The 17,909-nt window shown below is 36.8% G+C and overlaps 2 protein-coding genes and 1 long non-coding RNA gene across 5 annotated transcripts; 2 read left to right on the forward strand and 1 right to left on the reverse strand.

The window, feature by feature from the left end:
- Positions 1–197: 197 nt before the first annotated feature.
- LOC124412971 (KAT8 regulatory NSL complex subunit 3) lies at positions 198–6,160 on the reverse strand. 2 transcript variants are annotated; one of them, XM_046893229.1, is made up of 8 exons: positions 5,646–6,160; positions 5,215–5,559; positions 4,428–5,013; positions 4,041–4,322; positions 3,257–3,952; positions 2,816–3,185; positions 2,487–2,684; positions 198–1,372 (listed from the first exon to the last, which is right to left on the reverse strand). In XM_046893229.1, exons 2-8 carry the CDS (start codon positions 5,523–5,525, stop codon positions 213–215), a joined length of 3,603 nt encoding a protein of 1,200 aa, XP_046749185.1. In that variant the 5' UTR covers positions 5,526–5,559; positions 5,646–6,160; the 3' UTR covers positions 198–212. The 2 variants fall into 2 exon arrangements, with proteins under 2 accessions (XP_046749185.1, XP_046749186.1); XM_046893230.1 differs by lacking the exon at positions 5,646–6,160 and having other exon boundaries at positions 4,428–4,997; positions 5,215–5,342.
- A 387-nt stretch (positions 6,161–6,547) lies between these two features.
- Positions 6,548–17,253, forward strand: LOC124413461 (transcription elongation regulator 1). Of its 2 annotated transcripts, none has more exons than XM_046894050.1 (18): positions 6,548–6,922; positions 7,751–8,009; positions 8,117–8,197; positions 8,323–8,526; positions 8,621–8,852; positions 8,936–9,142; positions 9,224–9,427; positions 9,577–9,805; positions 9,899–10,134; positions 10,225–10,382; positions 10,471–10,679; positions 10,832–10,982; positions 15,385–15,822; positions 15,926–16,135; positions 16,225–16,491; positions 16,585–16,662; positions 16,777–17,000; positions 17,102–17,253. In XM_046894050.1, exons 1-18 carry the CDS (start codon positions 6,768–6,770, stop codon positions 17,103–17,105), a joined length of 3,546 nt encoding a protein of 1,181 aa, XP_046750006.1. In that variant the 5' UTR covers positions 6,548–6,767; the 3' UTR covers positions 17,106–17,253. The 2 variants fall into 2 exon arrangements, with proteins under 2 accessions (XP_046750006.1, XP_046750007.1); XM_046894051.1 differs by having other exon boundaries at positions 8,326–8,526.
- LOC124413464 lies at positions 14,121–15,377 on the forward strand. The gene is made up of 2 exons (XR_006929876.1): positions 14,121–14,295; positions 14,553–15,377. It is a non-coding gene; the product is annotated as an uncharacterized LOC124413464 (long non-coding RNA).
- Positions 17,254–17,909: the final 656 nt, after the last annotated feature.

Raw genomic sequence — 17,909 nt, forward strand, 5'->3', positions numbered from 1 at the left:
ACTATTATATTTATATAATAGGTGTATTAAATTTCAGATAATGATTCTGGTTTGTTTTTTTCCATCTTTTAGCTCTGAAAATCATGCACGTAAAATCTGTATTGTAGATATAAATTGAAAATTGAACGTTCAATTTGACATCTGCATAGACGTACAGATCCTACAATGTTATGATTCATTGCAAAAGTTGACGACATACATTAACAAGTAATTTATCCTTTTAGATTTTCGTCTTGTTTTTCAATAATTTCAGAAGGTGCGTTTGTATCCGAGAGGAAAACTTTGGTCTTTACAGTATCCATTTCTGTATTTGCATCCGAATGATTAAGTGGATCAGTGTGGTGACCGTTTTTCGATGGTGATGTCAAATCAATTTCTGATACAGTTGGAATTTTTCGCTCAATAATATTTGTCTTGATAGCATCCTCAATTTCCAGTGCATCCTCTTGAATGATTTCTTGAAATTTAATCTGATGCTTCGGAAGCATCTGAGCATATCTATGTTCATTTTTGTCATAACTAACAATTTTTGAAGTATTTTTAGTTAAAATAACTTGTTCGTTCTTATCGTCGTGAATATTACTAGGAACAGAATTTCTCTTGGCTAAAATAATCTTAGTGTACTTAATCGTTGGTTGATTCAATCGTGGTATTGTTTGTGCCGGTGCGCTGCTGCGATTAGTGTTAGCTATAGATTGATTTTGCAAGCGGGACGTTAGAACCGCACGATTTACATGATGCAGCGGTCCAGTCGCTCGAACAAGAGTTTGCATTGGTGCATTGGCTAAACTTGTGACGGGATGTTGTATTTTATCATGCTTATTACTGATCAATACAACCTTGGTGGTCCCGCTTAGTTTCGAAATATTTTTCTCGTAAGGATCCATCATAACTGGCACCTGAGGGATTGGTGGAGCTTTTTCAATGGCGTTTAAGTTTTCACCGTCCTTAGCAAATATTATTGGAATGTCCAGTATGTTACCCAGATCGTCGTCAAAGTCGTTATTAATTTTTTTTTGCGTCGGCGATTGGGGTTTATTGACTTTCTGTACTCTTTGGAGATTACAATTGTTCACCGTGATCTTTGGCACTGTTTTCATAGATCTTTGGTTCATCATCATTTTGCTTGATAAGGGTAAAATTGTTATTGTATTTTGACCAGACATTGGCACTAACATCGAAGCTGTTCTCGAATTGTGCAAACTATCTGCTAACATCACTACATTCTCCGATGATGCTGCAAGAGGATAATTTGTACTTGATGTACTGGTTTGCGAAGTGGGTGGAGACTGCATCTTAGACACTTCCAATGGGTGATTTGGTGTAGATATAGTTCGATTCGTAGTGCTGCTTGCTCCGTTGTTCTCTGGCTCTATAAAATAGATATACCGTTCTCAGATATTGCGAGAGAAACGGAAAAAATGTTAAAATATCTACCAAGTTACAACACAATTGATAACACTGCATGAATTTGTATACAAATATGATGTACATCAATGTATAAATATCCAAACAAGTATCTGTACAAGTAAAAGAATATTGTTGTGAAAAAACCTGTTCATCTTAGTACTATAAACAGCACGTTAAGTTTTTAATTTCGATAAAGAGATACCAGTTGATGACCTATGATTTCTCAAGGTAAATGGTTTCGTATTTTAGCTGTATGTATAAACCGGTAATGAAGTTATTTTTAGAAATTGTTGTAATTCTTGTCAGAATCCAAACTTCTGAGGACATAAATTTTACGTATTAAATAAATAGAATTTGTAAAAGATTCTTATTCTTGTACATTGTTACGATTTCAGTATTGAATTACAAGAAAGAAGAAATATCTTTATACATATATATACATGCATATGTTAAGAATTTCAAGTCATTGGTATGCAGAACGAATCAATATGGAAAAAAACTGTTCATTTCAGCCCCTGAATAGGTTAATTTTTACCAAGGTGAGGGATAGGAATTAAAAGAAAACCGAGTTACATAAAATTATTTATTGAACATAAAATATAAGGCAATGTTGGTGTATTTACACATGATAAAATATTTCTTCTGACAAAATTCGCTTGAACAACGATGTTCTCTTATTATTCTGTACTGGAATGCACAGCGTTTTGTAGTGCATCCCTTGTAATCAAACTTTAGGTTTGAAGACCAGATTCAATTTGAAGCATTCATTATCTACAAATGGCTCTTCCTAGCAATGACTATCTTACAAAGATTCATACAGTGATTGTATGATGTTATGTTATGTGCGAATAAAGTGTAAAAAAAAAAAAATCGTCCTAAGCTAATGATCCTTAAATTCAATACCATAACGGCGTCTTATCGTTGTGCGAATAGAGATTCTTCATTAATCGAGAACTGAGATCAACGTTAGACATAATACGTTGCTAAAATCTTCAATACAAAACAACGCCGGTCGTTGTAAAAATATATGATATTGATTTACTTATTATTTATATGGCTGGATAATAGAATTCTACCTTTTGGTGTAGTTGTTGACGATGATGATACAATCGTGTGCGTATTTGGAGTCGACACACTGGGCGTCAACAAAATGCTCGATGCAGAAGTACCTTTTCCCATTGGCATACCGCTGACGATTCCCATTGGACTTCTTCTGCTCTGCAGTAGCGCGGAAAGAGCTCCACTTGCATTAGTGACAGACTTTACCTGCATTGCTATAGAAAACAGATACATACACGATTCTCAGGAATGATAAAATTTATGGTATCTGTAATTGATGTTTCTCATTGATATTATATTTAGAAATAGATTGATACCACGAAGTCAGAAGTAAATCAAAAATTACCTGCAGCAGTAGATGCACTGACTCTAACTTGATTTCCAGCAGTAGTTAGAACGTTTACCAATTTCGCTTCGCCACCTTTGTCCGTGATATTAATGTGCTTATAACTGCTAGTTGCAGTTTTCGAAAAGTTTTTATTTGTCGTCATAACCGTTTTCATTTTAGAACTACTTGGAGGACTGGTATTTGCGGTCATCATTTTAGGCATTTTAGAATACACGTTTGATGGCCTGGATACGTTGCTCATCTTGGTTGTAGTCGGAAAAGTTTGACCGGCTGAGGTTGTTGCCATACGCAATGGTCCGATGGGTGCTAAACTGGCCAAGGTGCCAATGTTCAATGTTATTCCCGTGGCTGCATTACTTGCATTCAACTGTGTAAGAGTTTGTATTGTCAATTCAGTGCTGCATCAGAGCGGAATGTTGGTATATAAGATTTTCTTACCTGCCCCGATAGTCTTGGTGATAATAGCTGTTCAGGCAAACTAACTTTCTGATTACTGATAACTCTAGGTTTTCGTTTAGGTGCTGATGGGTGATTTAAATTTGCTCCGCTGATTGCTAAAAGAGTTGGCTGCGTATTTATAGTTCCTGAGCGCACCACAGATCCTGCTGAAGACTTTTGCGGTGTACCGGAAACAGCATTCGGCGTGATGGGTGTCATAGGTCTAGTTTTTTTCAAACTTGGAGAGTGTGGTTCGCTCTCTACAGAACTGCTAGTAGAATTTTTCCTCTTTCTGGATTCCTTTTTCATAGACTTGTCAGAGTTCATCAAGGGATTAGATCGCAGGGGCAAAGGATGAGGTTGCAGCAGAATACTCCCAACAAAATCACCAACTTCGTCAAGTATGCATCTGTCGACTATGCTCTGTGTTATGCCCTCAGATATTTTCTTTGCCGTAGATATTCTTAGGTGATCGTCTGCTGTTCCTATAACAACTAGGCTTGTTTCGACAAGCATTTTTTCCCTTAGATCTTCCAAGTCATCCGGTCTCACAAGTGTCGCATTTTGACCAATAACAAACATAACAGGGCATCTAATATCCATCAAAGTGTCATCAGGGGTCCCCCTTTTTCCTTCTACAGTCGTAAATGGAAAGCCTAAGCATATCACTGCCGTTACATGTTCCATTTGAGCTACCTAAGCAACAATTAAGATACATTCTTAGTCAACATGACATATATATACAGTAAAATGTTTTACAAAGTGGTATATAATCAAGTCTCACTTGGCAAGCAAGAGCAGCTCCCGTGTTAAATCCAACAAGGATTATTGGCCGCCCTGGATAATCACTACGAACGTCTTGTATTTTGGTTCTGGTAGCTTGAACCAGTTGCTCCATGCAAGCCATCATCGTCATTCTATTTGCCGCTAATCCCATGTGTGTATGCACATTGACAACCATACCCAAAGCTCCCAACTGCGAAATCCATTTATGTTGTCGTGAAGAAACGCTGGTTCCGACTCCAGAGGGTGCTATGACAAGGATTGGGTTGCCAGGTAACTTTTTCTGAAAACAATATGACAAGTATTAAAGTGATGATCTACTCTTGCAGATAGGCTACCCTGGAATTCGCGTCAGTAGTTGTATTGTGGTAATAAGGGGCTGACTTACTGGCCTGCTTGCATTTAATGTTGACGCAATTGGATCCCATGATCTTTTCAGCAATGGTCCGAGGGTTTCCCAGGTTATTGATCCATTTTTAGCATTGAGATTTGGTTGTATGGCTATTATTTTATCTATTAATTGTGGAATTTTTAATCTTAACGTTTGAAGAATGTCCAGGTAAATAGCCATATATTCTTGGGGTAAATTTTCAAAGAGTAAATTATGCAGCCATTGAGCTACTCGAAAATCCCATCCAGCAGATGCGAGTGTTTCTCTGAATCGTCGTGCAGCTGTGTCGACGGAAGTTCTTCGAAAAATTGGTTCTGTTAAACTATTCGCTTTTACCAATCTAGCTAACCGTTCTGAAGACAATATGCGCATAACTTTGGTAAAGATGCGATTTTGAACAGGAGTCCAGAGGATTTTTTCTATTTTTTCTTCCCAATCATCATTTTCGTCGGGTCGAGCAAAATTCGCAAGTCTCTGAAACTCGTCCATCACATGACGAGTTCTGGCTAAGTCGTATGGCGGTGTGACAGACTCCGTCATATCTCCTTCAACGTTGACCTCTTCATCCTGTTTTAGTTTATCCCTATTGTTTTAAATCCAGAACAACAAAACAAAAAAATTTCAATTATAAAAAAAATAGAAAAGAAAATTCTGAGCGCAGGAAAAAAGAAATAAAAATGATCCGAGATTTTATCATTCTCGTAGCTCGCCTTCAATTAGGTTAACAAAAATTGAATACAGTTAAAATAGGAAAACATGCTGTACATTGTCATCTTATACTCACGTGACTAATAAGCTTCTAGGCTTGCTGAAGAACAGTTTCTTGACTGGCTTGACATATACATTTTCCGGCTTCCAGTTCCACGGACGAGAATAGCAGTGATCCTTGACGATAACGTTGATTTCACTCTCAAAATACCCAGCGAGCTGATGTAAATATGTGGTTAATGTATTTGGGTTATCATCAAACGTGTCACCAGTTGGACTAGGTAGTCCTGAGCCTACTGTTGATGAAGTGGAAACAACGGGACTCGTTGACAGCAACATTTTCATTATACTATCTCGTCCAGTAGCTGACCTCAAAACATCTGTCATCTCAATAAACTTCAACTTTTAAGCGAACAGCACCCTGCAATATCAAATGACAATGTTATACGACGTATCACAGAGAGGATAGTACGAATACTCACGATGCAATTTAACGATGCAACCTACCGAGCACTAGATTGTTTGAAACAACACCAAAACTCATCGTAGGCTAAGATTGTTTTTTAAACTGTGAATTGCAGCGTTCTTTTCAAGTTTTCGTGAACACACATTAGGAGAATGATATTTAACCTTCGCTGTTTACATGGATGATAATTGTTTTCAGCTAGGTTAAAAAATTGTGAGTGAAAAGATAGTTACTGAACACATGCGTAGATTATTGTGCGTTGGTGGAGGCAACAGTCACTTCGTAGACGGATGTGATTGTTGAGTTAACACGCACAGGGCTAGAATAAACGTGGAGTAAACGTATTTTTACTCCGCTCGCGTATTTCACAGACTGACTAATAGCCACAATCGCGATTTTTTCATCATCGAAACTGTATTGGGAATGATCTGAGTTAAATATATCAAATCCACAACACAACACACGAATTGCGCAACGCGTCCGTACTTCTCAGAAGCTGCTGACTGCTATTTTGCTTTTCGGAACATGTCAGCCAGCATCTGCGCACGTTACGATGTTTCGCAGGTTTGTTTCGGCAATCAGCAAAGCGGCGACTGGAAGGGGAAACTCTGGTGATATTTTATCGCTGCTATAATATCCCCTAGCCAAACACTATACAGGGATTGGTAAGAAAATCCGAAGCGTCGGTAAATGAAAGCAACTTTTTTGAGTAGTTATTGATGCGCGAGCGAATGTTTATGCGTATTTTTCAATATATTAAACATTTTTATGTAAAAATTTGTATCTAGTTTCGTGAGTATAATCATTACTGAAACGTAAAAATAATTAGCCATTCTACGTGGGGAAGGCACGAATACTTCAGTAGAATAGTAATTATTTTTATTTCACCATGATTTGTTGAAAATTGGAAAGTTTGCAATAAGGGTTTTCAGTTTTCAATCGATAAAGAGGGAAAATGGTATCGCCTTAATCAAGGGTAATTTCTTTCTTGGGTTGGTAATTACGTGTTTACTGCTTGCCGCTTGCGCCTCGCGCTGGGATAGTGATTTGTTTGCGGCGTTCTGTGCTTCGACACGACGGCAATAGAAAAAAAAGATTCGCTTAATGGGCGTAAATAGTTTATAAAGCAGTTACCATAATTTTTCACGACAAATTAACACACTATGGAAGTAAGCAGTGAACAACCCGCTCCAACTATGGAGCCTGCCGCTAATACAGAGCAGGAGGCCACCGAAGAACCTACAGAGGAAACAGAGGAGTACAATTTCGATGGTGACGAATACAGGCCTTTTATACCGCGAGGCCGAGGAGGTTTTAGGTAATAGAATACTAAGTGGAAATTTTAAACTACTCGCCAATCGCCCAACGCCCTGGATTAACCTCCTCGTAATGAATTATTGAAGTTCGAAAGATTTCGAAAGTAATATTCACTCCAGAAAAATTACAGTAATAATCATAATAATCATGAGGACGTCATGTGTTATCTGTACACACACATGTAGCCATGGAAACCATTTTTTTTCAACTGGAAATGATTAATATGGATATTATTCTGTTACATGGTCATGCCAATGAATTAAAAAAGAAAACATCTTTCAAAACACTCATATTCTGATAGAAGTTATCACCAAAAAATTTAAATGCATGCTAACAAGAATAAAATTTTTATCTTCGCTCTAAATGTCGACTACGAATCGGTCAGAGTATATTCGGTTCTCATGAGTTTGATTTGCAATGTCGAGATAACACATTTTCCTCGTAGAGCTGGTATCAAAAAGTTCTGAGAAATGTCGAACTGCGTATTTCAAAAATGATTACTTTAGTTTCTCTATAATTCTCAGTTGCGTCAATTCCGTATAATATTTAATTAATTTGCAATCCTGTAACAGTTTTGGACTTGTTTTCAATCATATCAAGAATGGGACTGATTATTTTTCCTGATAATTTCTTACTGATTACAATTTCTGGCATAATTCACTCGTATTTAAATTTCACTTTAAATTTTAAATATAAATTTTCTTGAGAATTCAAGTTTTGATGAACACAGTTAATATTCTAAAATTCATATTTGTGAGGTCAATAAACGAAGTGGAATAAGTGATTCCAACGTCATAGGTAATTCACCTTTCTTATGACTCTATTTTAGGGGCCGGGGTCGGGGAGCTTTTGACTTTTCAATGAGAGGTGGGCCCCCTAGATTTAGGGGACGAGGATTTGGCCCACGTGGGCCAATGTTCAGAGGAGGAAACAATGGGTTCCCGTTCGAAGGTCCACCACGTCCCAACTGTCCACCAGGTCCTGGAGGACCACGTTTTCGTGGCCCACCACCGTTTGATCCAAGCTGGGGTCCTATGGGACCCCCTAATTTGATGGGGCCTCCCAACATGATGGGACCACCTGGAATGGTAGTGTATTTTCATCAAATCCTGAGAATGATCTCAATTCTCTGATTGATAACTTATTTGTAAAATCATTATAGATTATACTAATTTTCATTCATGTTACTTTTTAGCCTCCCCCGCACATGATGAATGGACCTCTTGGTGCTGGCCCTTATGGCCCACCGCCTGGAATGGGACCACCAAGCATGAATGTACGTCTGTATTTAATTGACAAAATGAGGATTATGATCTAAATAAAGTTTGATAATCTCACTCGTGGTATGAATATCTTATGTAAGAGTAAACTACTTGCTGATAAATTATAATCTGTTTAAAGCAGGGAGCACAAGTCGCCGGTCAGCAGACTCAACAGCAGATACATCAATCGCAAACAAACATTCCAGGATTAGACCTCAATGGTGAGGTATGGGTTGAAACGAAAACTGGGGATGGAAAGTCATATTTTTATAACATAAGAACAAGGGAGACTACCTGGACCAAGCCTGAGGGACCAAATGTTAAAGTTATGGCGCAAGATCAGGTGGGCATTGAAAATTTGTGGTCTTCCGTATTTCCTTATCAGTTTTACATATTTTCGCTTCTTAACGTGGTAAAATTCTTATGTAATATATTAGTTGGAGCAACTGGTCCATGGCGCTGCTAAACAAGGTACCGGATCGACAACGCCGACAGGTACAACACAGTCTCAACCGGCTGAAACACGGGTAACACCGTCTGGCGAACAACTAACTGGCAGTTCAGAAGCTCAGAGTCAAGTTACTACCTCAACACCTTCTTCTGCAACTACGGCACCAGCTAGTGAACCAACCGACACAAGTGTGCAGCCGGAAATAAGTCAAACAAATGGTTAAAACTAAATATAATACGGTATTTTACATTTGCTCCATACACCGAATTTGTAAAGTGACTTAAAATGTGAAACTTTACAGCGTCACCATCGGCTGTTAGTGCTTTGACGACTAACGGCACAGCAAACATGATGCAACCACCTCCAAATATGCTGCCAATGCAACACAGAATGCCCACTAATCAGTTTGGCGGTCCTATACCCACTCCATTTGGAGCAGCACCTTTCGGTATGCCTCCTCCAGGTTTCCAGGCTTTTGGAAATTATGGACCACCTCAAACAAATTGGGGTAAATAATTTTTCTTGGTGCAAAGTTTAAATTGCGTTACAAGCACATGCAGTTTCAGAAAATGAATGTCTTTTTATACAGGTATGCCACAAATGCCACATGGTGTCATGACTCCTCAGACTGGTGTTGAAGATCCTGCCATATTGGCACAGATAGACCCAGAGTTAGTTGCTTCAGCATTGGTTTGGACTGAACATCGCGCACCTGATGGCCGGATGTACTATTATAATACAAAAGCAGGCGAATCAGTCTGGGAAAAGCCCCAGCCAATGAAAGATTTTGAAAGTACGTATATCAATACTTGGAATTAAAAAATCTGCAGAATCATTGCAGAAGTTTATAAATTGTTTTCAAACCTTTTCATCAATTAGAATTTCTTGTGTTTTAATGCGGAATATTATCAATGTGCTGTGAATCTGTTATAAATTTTTCAGATGCAAAACTTGCCATACGACAAAAAGCAGATGATATAGTACCTGCCGGAACTCAAGACGTCCCGATCAAACTTGACAAACAAGAAGAGAGTACTCAAGAGACCAAAGAAAATTTCAAGGAAACTGAAAATAACAAACAAAAGAAAGATGAAGTTGTTCCTAAAGAATCAGCTAAACCACAAGATAAATCAAGGCCGATTTCTAGCACTCCCGTTCCTGGAACACCATGGTAAGTTATTCTCCTCTGTCTTATTCAGGTGTATAACTTACAAATAAACTTACTTATTTGTCATTTAATATTTGCTATGTTTTCCACAATTAGGTGCGTGGTGTGGACTGGAGATGGTCGCGTATTTTTCTATAATCCTTCTTCCCGAATATCGGTGTGGGAAAGGCCTGAGGATCTAGTTGGACGGACAGACGTTGAGAAACTGATTGCCACTCCACCAGATGCTGTTGCGACACCCAAAAATCCTCATCAATCAGATTCTAGCGAAAGCAGTGAGGAGGACCAGCCTACACCAGCTAAAAAACCAAAACAAGAAGAAGTTGTTAAGGGTACATAATCAATTTGCTACAGCATATGTAGACGGCAAAATTATCAACATCCTATACCTGCAGTTTGTTTTACATTGCTGTTGTTCTCAGTCATCCCTAAGGAGGAAGAGGAAAAAGAAGGAAAGAAAACTATCGACATAGGTAAGGAGGCTGCGATTGAAGCAGAAGTGAGGGCTGCCAGAGAAAGAGCCATTGTTCCTTTGGATACAAGAATCAAATCATTCAAAGATATGCTAGCAGAAAAAGATGTAAGTAGAATTTATCGGCGTTCTATGACAAGCAACTTTCAATTGTTCAAGATACTGATATGTTTTATTCGAACCTATTCGAATTTAGGTATCAGCATTCAGTACGTGGGAGAAAGAATTACATAAAATAGTGTTCGACCCTCGATATTTGTTGTTGACATCGAAGGAGAGGAAGCAAGTCTTTGAAAAATATGTAAAGGAGCGAGCTGAGGAGGAACGACGAGAGAAGCGAAATAAAATGAAGGAGAGGAAGGAACAATTTCAGAAGCTTCTTGAAGAAGCCACACTTCATGGAAAGTACGTTACTGACTTACTGTAAATTTTATGATGAGATATGGTATTCTTTATCATATCAACACCTTCATTCCATTACATGATCCCAAAACTGGAATTATATGTGGCATTTTACATCAGTTCCACTTATCTTTTTATATCTTATGTACGAACAGATCATCGTTCAGTGATTTTGCTCAAAAACATGGCAAAGACGACCGTTTTAAAAATGTGGAGAAGATGCGCGAGCGCGAGAGTCTGTTTAACGAATATCTACTGGAAGTGCGGAAGCGGGAGAAGGAGGAGAAAACGGCTAAACGAGAACAGGTATGCCAGTTGGAATTATTCACCATAACATAATGCTGGCGATTGGAGAGCCAATTTTTTTTCAGGTTTTACTTCGAAAGAAAGTAATCAACGTTTTGGCAAAATTCTTGAAAATCAAATAATCGAATCATCATTAGATCACGCATTCACAGTCTCATATAAAATATCTTGTTTGTTGGAATTTAATTAGGTAAATTGAGAATATTTCGGATATTTTCGAGTTTGGCGTCTTGTTCTCGATTTTCGAGTTATTCAAAATTTGTGATAATAAACCTTTCTCGTTTCAATTTGAAGGCCAGAAACTAATTATAAGACTACAAACTAATTAAGCTCGGATAACAATAACATATATTATAATCTTTACTACGTTTTAGCAATCTTTGCATTTTTTTCAGCAAGAATGTGAGCCTAACATGTTATACAATAACTTACTGCCATGAAATCTGATTTTAAATAATCCTAAAGTCAAATAATAATTCTTGTTTCTTGTTCTATCTTTTGCGTACGATAGTGAAAAAATACGACTTCAATTTTTGTGATTTTGAAAGTATTTGCCAATGTTGCAAAGCTTGCTGAAATTCCTTTTCCAATTATGTTAAGTAAAAATTGGCATTGTCTAATTTCAATGACCGTTGAATACTGGAAGAAATACCATGAAAAACGACTAAACAATCATTCTTACTATCTATTAAAATTTTACATTTAACAGCATTACAGTTTCCTGCATGCAGAACAAAGGTTTGTCGTATGATGTGAAACATGGTTTTTTTGGTAGATTGCAATCGAGAGAATGAGATGTTGACATAAGAATGGTTGGTGAAAGACTTGAAGTCACTGCCCATGCCTAACTTAACGAAATCGAAACATTTGCAGGAACCCTGATGTGCTTATTAGTATGAATTTTGTGAGGGAACAATTGGTGGAAATTGGAATAATTAAATATTGAGCGGTTCGTTAAAAATAATGTCGTATCAATCAGTGGGCAGTAACTTGTTGTATGAACATTGTCTACGAGATTAATATACTTTTTGTACTTTCAGTGATAATAAACAATTTTTTCAGGTTCCGTAGGTATGTTATTATTTTGTTCCAATTGAATGATTTTTAATATTAATTCCTAAGGGCAATAATAACAACAGTGATATAGTTATTATTAACGAACGAAGAACACACATAGGAAGAAATGAGAAGTAAACTCTCTACTCTCTAATCCAATCCATTTGATGAAAAATCTTTCCATATATATAAACAATCATAAGTTGTTGGGAGAGGTAGAGAATAAATAGTTGGTATATGACGGTTCCTTATGTACTTATGTGTTCTGAACTCTCCACTTCAGTCAGGAGGCAGGCAGGGCAGGTTCCATATGTGGAGTGGCATGGTTCTGAAGCTGGTTGGTGGCATGGATGATGTCATCTACCATCCCCACCTACACTGCGTGGCACAGTTGGCACACCCTCGCGCGCTGCATTCTTAACTCCAAAGCAGAGTCATGAGAATGAAACAACTCGGTATTTGTATATTAATCGTAATCCTCGTTACTTGAACAAAAACAAACAAACAAACAAAGAAAAAGAAATACAGATTAACTTCTCTCAAATCAAAATCATTCTTTGGAAGTATCAGATAAAAATAGTAATGAGTTCCCATTGAATTTCAAAAGTGAAAAAATAACAGATCAATAATATCCCTTAGGTAGCGCAAAATTCATTTCCCATAATTATATCACAATATTGAACGATCGAGATGATCCATTTTATCGTGGTACAATAATCATACGAATTAACTATGAAAACAGTATTTTTGAAAATTTGGGAATTTTTTCAATCTATAATGCATCTTTCTGTACATATAAAGATAATTTGCATTTACGTAAGAATGGTTAAAGCGTCCTTTTTATCTGTACCGGATAACTTCCAAGGGATTAACTAAACTATTGTTGTATTTTCTCTGTAGTCTACCAAACTCATAGCAAATCACGATTATATAGTTAGATTTTTACAAGAAATTTAGATTTTGAAAGTTGTATTCAATATCTGTCACACTTCCACCCTCTGAGCGATGAGATGATCAATATTTTCAGATATATATACTCTGAATATCCCAAATCACCGTTATTAGTTATACGATGAATATGGTATAGAGGGGAGCTCCGAATCCAACCAGTACGTGTGGAATGAAATATGTCGTTACTTGAGGATTGATACTTCGCAGATAGAAGTAAAGCTGCAGTTCATCTATCAATGATTCAGAAAACTTAAATGAGGTATTAATTTTCATATTTGAGCAGTGCTTCATCCCTAAATAGTGACTGTTGTATCGACTTTTTGAGATACAAAACACGTCTCTCATCCTTTCAATGGTGTTCCAGTATTGAGAATATACTTTTATCGTTGTTGATGTTGTTTCAAACTTTGTTGGTGCAGTGAAGATCTAGTATTAAATTAAGTTGCATGCACCGTGGTCACACTGAAATTGAACACTAAGTTTCATAGGATTAAATACTCAAGAAAAATGAATAGAATCGGTTTTATAAATTTTATAACAATTTTTCTAAACGGACTAGCGGTAATCTGGTCTCATTAGTTGCTATAAATTGAAATCAATCTCTTAGTCAATCAACTTATTAGTATAGAAAACGAAAAGGTCAGCAATTGTTATAAACCATTCAATTTCCTTGCATACTGTAAAAATAAGATTAATAACAGTTTTATCATCGTCAAGTTTCACCTTTTCACATTTCATCTAGTAATTAATAAAAATCAAAAGATACAAGACAAAGATATCTAGTATTAACACGGAAATTCCATTTTCTTGACGTAAATAGAAGATAAAATTTCGGTTTACCTAATTTAACCATTCTTCCGTTGATGTTGAATTACGTTCCTATTCTTACAGCTGAATGTTGTCATAGAAACGCAATCTATGAATTTTTTGAAAGTTATAAGTTTAGTGTAACTTTACGTGGCCTCAAGCGAACATTAATATATAACTCTGATCGGTGTGAAAATAGTCTTATGATTCGATCACCAAGTATGATGATCCCCACACTAGCCATTAGAGACGCCAATTCTATTTTCTATAATCTCAACACAAATAATTTGTACCGTATTTTTCTGATGACATAAAACGATTCAGGATAGTACTTCCCCATAATGCAGATGTACATCATCATGTGACATTTGGTATACGTCATTTCAGCTGGTAACTTCAAAAAATATTTCACTCCCTCGTTTGCGGGTTCAGATGACATATTTCTCGGCATTACCATCTGCTTAAAATTGATTCCGAAGAACTGGAAAATTTATATAAGGTGAGGGAAAATCCAGAAAAAAGGCTGGCGATCCACACTATTGATAAAGATTTATCAACGGCGTGAAAATCGTTGTTGAGGAATTTTAAATATAACTAATATACGAGATAAAAATATCTGAATTCCGGTTGTTAGAGAGTCATTATTCAAGAGAAATTATGACTTTGTAAACAACGGTGAAAAACGATTTCTTGAGTAAGAATAATACCCAACTAGATAAATACGGTACATACTACTTTTCCTCTGAAATTTTTTAGGATTAGGCGACCAGTTACATCTTTAATGGCAATGTCAAGCCCAAAATGTGCCAACATCTTAATCTATCCGAATGGTTTTCTTTTGTCTTATTTAAGTAACAGCATATTCCTTCAATAATTTTCTGTATATGGTAAGAAGTGTTAGAAAAAATCAAAGTTGAAATATCAAGGGCCAATTTCAGGTTACATAACTAGATTTAAAGATGTTCAGGATGCATCTACAATGATGTAATGTTACGAATCTGATCATTCAAATTAAAATCTAGATTTGTAAACTGAATGACCTGTGTGTTTTAACATTGAATAGCTGATACCGATGATTCACTAATGATATTTTGATTTTCAGCTTGGACAGCAGTTAGGATACATATATTTATTTTGTATACCAAGTTATCATTGAATAGATCCTAATGTTGCAAATTGCATTCTCTGCTCATATTGATCGACGCATTATAGAATATATGTATTGTAACATTACAAAATTGATGATGACTTGGGTAAATTGATCATTTTTACAGCACGGAATCATTGTATTTTTTTCAGCCAAAATAAGCAGCTCATTACTATAAAATACTTCGATGAAAAATCGAAAAAAAATGTAGTATTTAATTATCGTATTTGATTGATATTATAACTGGTTTGTTTGGTGTATTTTGATGAAGTTTTTTTTTCCTTGTGGCGTATGAAACTCTCAAATTTCGATAAGGAGCAAGCGTAATCGACTATGTACAGCAAACAAGCCAGAAGAAATGTTTACTTAAATCAGAATATGTAAATAATTCAAAATCAAACCTTTTATCAGCTGTGGCACTCTCATATTATTCATTTTCAGGTGAAAAAGGATTTTTTAACCATGTTGCGAGAGCACAAGGACATTGACAGACATTCTCATTGGAGTGATTGCAAGAAGAAATTAGAATCTGATTGGAGGTATAGAGTGGTGGAGTCTACTACTGCCCGAGAGGACTGGTTTAGGGATTATATCCGTATACTGAAGGAGGAAAGAAAGAAAGAAAAGGAACGCGACAAGGATCATAAACACAAGGAGAAGGACCACCATAAATCTGAGAAAAAGGATAAAGACAGGAAAGATAACGACAAGTACAAAGAGAAGTCCAAGGAAAAGGTTGATAAAGAAGTCACAAAGGAGAAGAAACAAAGAAGAATAGAACTTAATCATGAGGAGAATGGTAAGGAAAAGCTCACTGTAGAGAAGGAAGCTGGGGAAGTTGAAGAGCCAGAAGAGAAGAAATTGAAAAGAGATAATGACGTAAGTATTAGGATGAAAAAATTATAAACAAACTTCTACACACCGTATGTGAATTGAATGTCATGCCTCGCAATGGATAAAGATGAATAATATTTTACTGCAGAAAGAGGAAAACAATATTGCTTCCGATTCGGAAGAAGATCGCGAGAAGCAGAAACGCGAAAGAGAACGAAGGGCTGAGGCCAGTTTGAGGGAACGTGAACGAGAAGTACAACGTACCCTGGCTACTCACCTCCGTGATCGGGATAAGGAAAGGCAACATCATAGGCACGCGGAAGCTGTCCAACACTTCAGTGCACTTCTTGCTGATCTGGTACGGATCTTCTGTATTTTTGTCAGGTTTATGATACCGACTTTCTTTTTAATAAATTTCCGTCATCTAATATCGGTACGCATTTACAGGTTCGGAACGGCGATCTTGCTTGGCGCGAGGCGAAACGACAATTAAGAAAAGATCATAGATGGGATTTAGCGGAGAGTTTAGAAAGAGAAGAGAAGGAGCGGTTATTCAATGAACATATCGAACAGCTCGGTCGTAAGAAGCGAGATAAATTCAGGGAGCTACTAGACGAAGTTGGAGCATCTACAGAGCTTACCGCGTCCTGGAGAGATATTAAGAAAACTTTGAAAGATGATCCCAGATACGTTAAGTTTTCGTCTAGTGATAGGGTGAGTCAATTTTTAATTTTCAACCGTCGCACAGAAGTACGATTTGATATTCACATTCACTATTCTAACAAAATTATCATTTTTTGTTGGTAGAAATGTGAAAAGGAATTCAAAGAATACATCAAGGATAAACTAGTGGCAGCCAAAGCTGATTTCAGAGAACTTCTCCAGGTTTGTATACTTAATCTCATTCCCAGTTAGTTAGTATTTAAAAAAAAGAAATACTATTCGGATCAACCGCAAGACACTAATGGATTGGGCTCTGAAAAACTATTTTCGTTCCAGGAAACAAAACTCATAACCGATAAGACATTCAAAAAAGTTCAAGAAAACAGCGCTTCCCTGGCAGAAATTGAAGAAATTTTACGAAAGGACCGAAGATTCCTTGTTTTGGAAGCTGCAGCTATGGAACGAACACGTTTGCTTATGGGTTATTTGGAGGAATTGGCTCGCAGGGGTCCACCGCCACCACCTACAGCCTCAGAACCTTCTCGCAGACCAACCACAAAGTATGAATGATGATTTTAATTCAGCAATATAAAATTTTGTAATCTTTCAAATCTATACAATTCGAAAAAAACGTATTCATCATCTTTTGTTTTTGTTGCAGTTAATATCAGCCGCGATGCATCATCGAACGACTAAGTCTACTATTACATAAACAAGGCCATTATAGTAGTTGGACCGAATTTATCAATTATTTCCTAGACTAATATCGTAATACTGTATACATCTAGGGTAAAATAAAAACGAAACAAGAAATGAAGTGTGTGTAATTTCAATAAGTTTTTGTTTTTTTTCAAAATTCAACCCACAATAAGTTCAGCTGATATGCGAATTAATAACGACGACTCCCTAAAAAAAATGCTGATCACGTTACAGAAATAATCTTCATATCGACTCGATGTCTTAAGAAATACTCGCATTTATGTTAGCGAAAAAATGACAATACAATACAGTAAGAATCGCCGTGCTCCCGCGGTTGTGATTTTTCCTTATTCGTTCGGAGCAGAATAAATAAATAAAATGACAAAAAGTGTAGCCCCCGGGTCCGTTCCCACTCAAGGACATTCAAGGTCGCCGTGTTTATGACCGCTGCTACAAATATAACGAGTCTTAAATAAACAAAGGGAGTATGATCACCGTGACAAGGAATCGATCGGTGAAAATTTTTTAAATTCAATGTGAACAAAGTTTAATTCCACGTCTTCTCTTTCATCCCACAATGATATAACTAACGGGTCGTGTGTGCGAAGACGTCGGGACCAGTTTCGTTATGTTAAATTTTTTCCCGTTCGACTTAGCTAGGAGGTGTGGATACCTCGATGTACAATTTTTATCTCGCTACAAAAGCCGTGGCTAGCGAGCCTGGGTGAGGTCGTGGCGATTCTTGAATGTGGTCCGGTTTGTACGGAAAA

Source organism: Diprion similis, chromosome 12 (genome assembly GCF_021155765.1).
Source record: "Diprion similis isolate iyDipSimi1 chromosome 12, iyDipSimi1.1, whole genome shotgun sequence".
NCBI classification, from domain to species: Eukaryota; Metazoa; Arthropoda; class Insecta; order Hymenoptera; family Diprionidae; genus Diprion; species Diprion similis.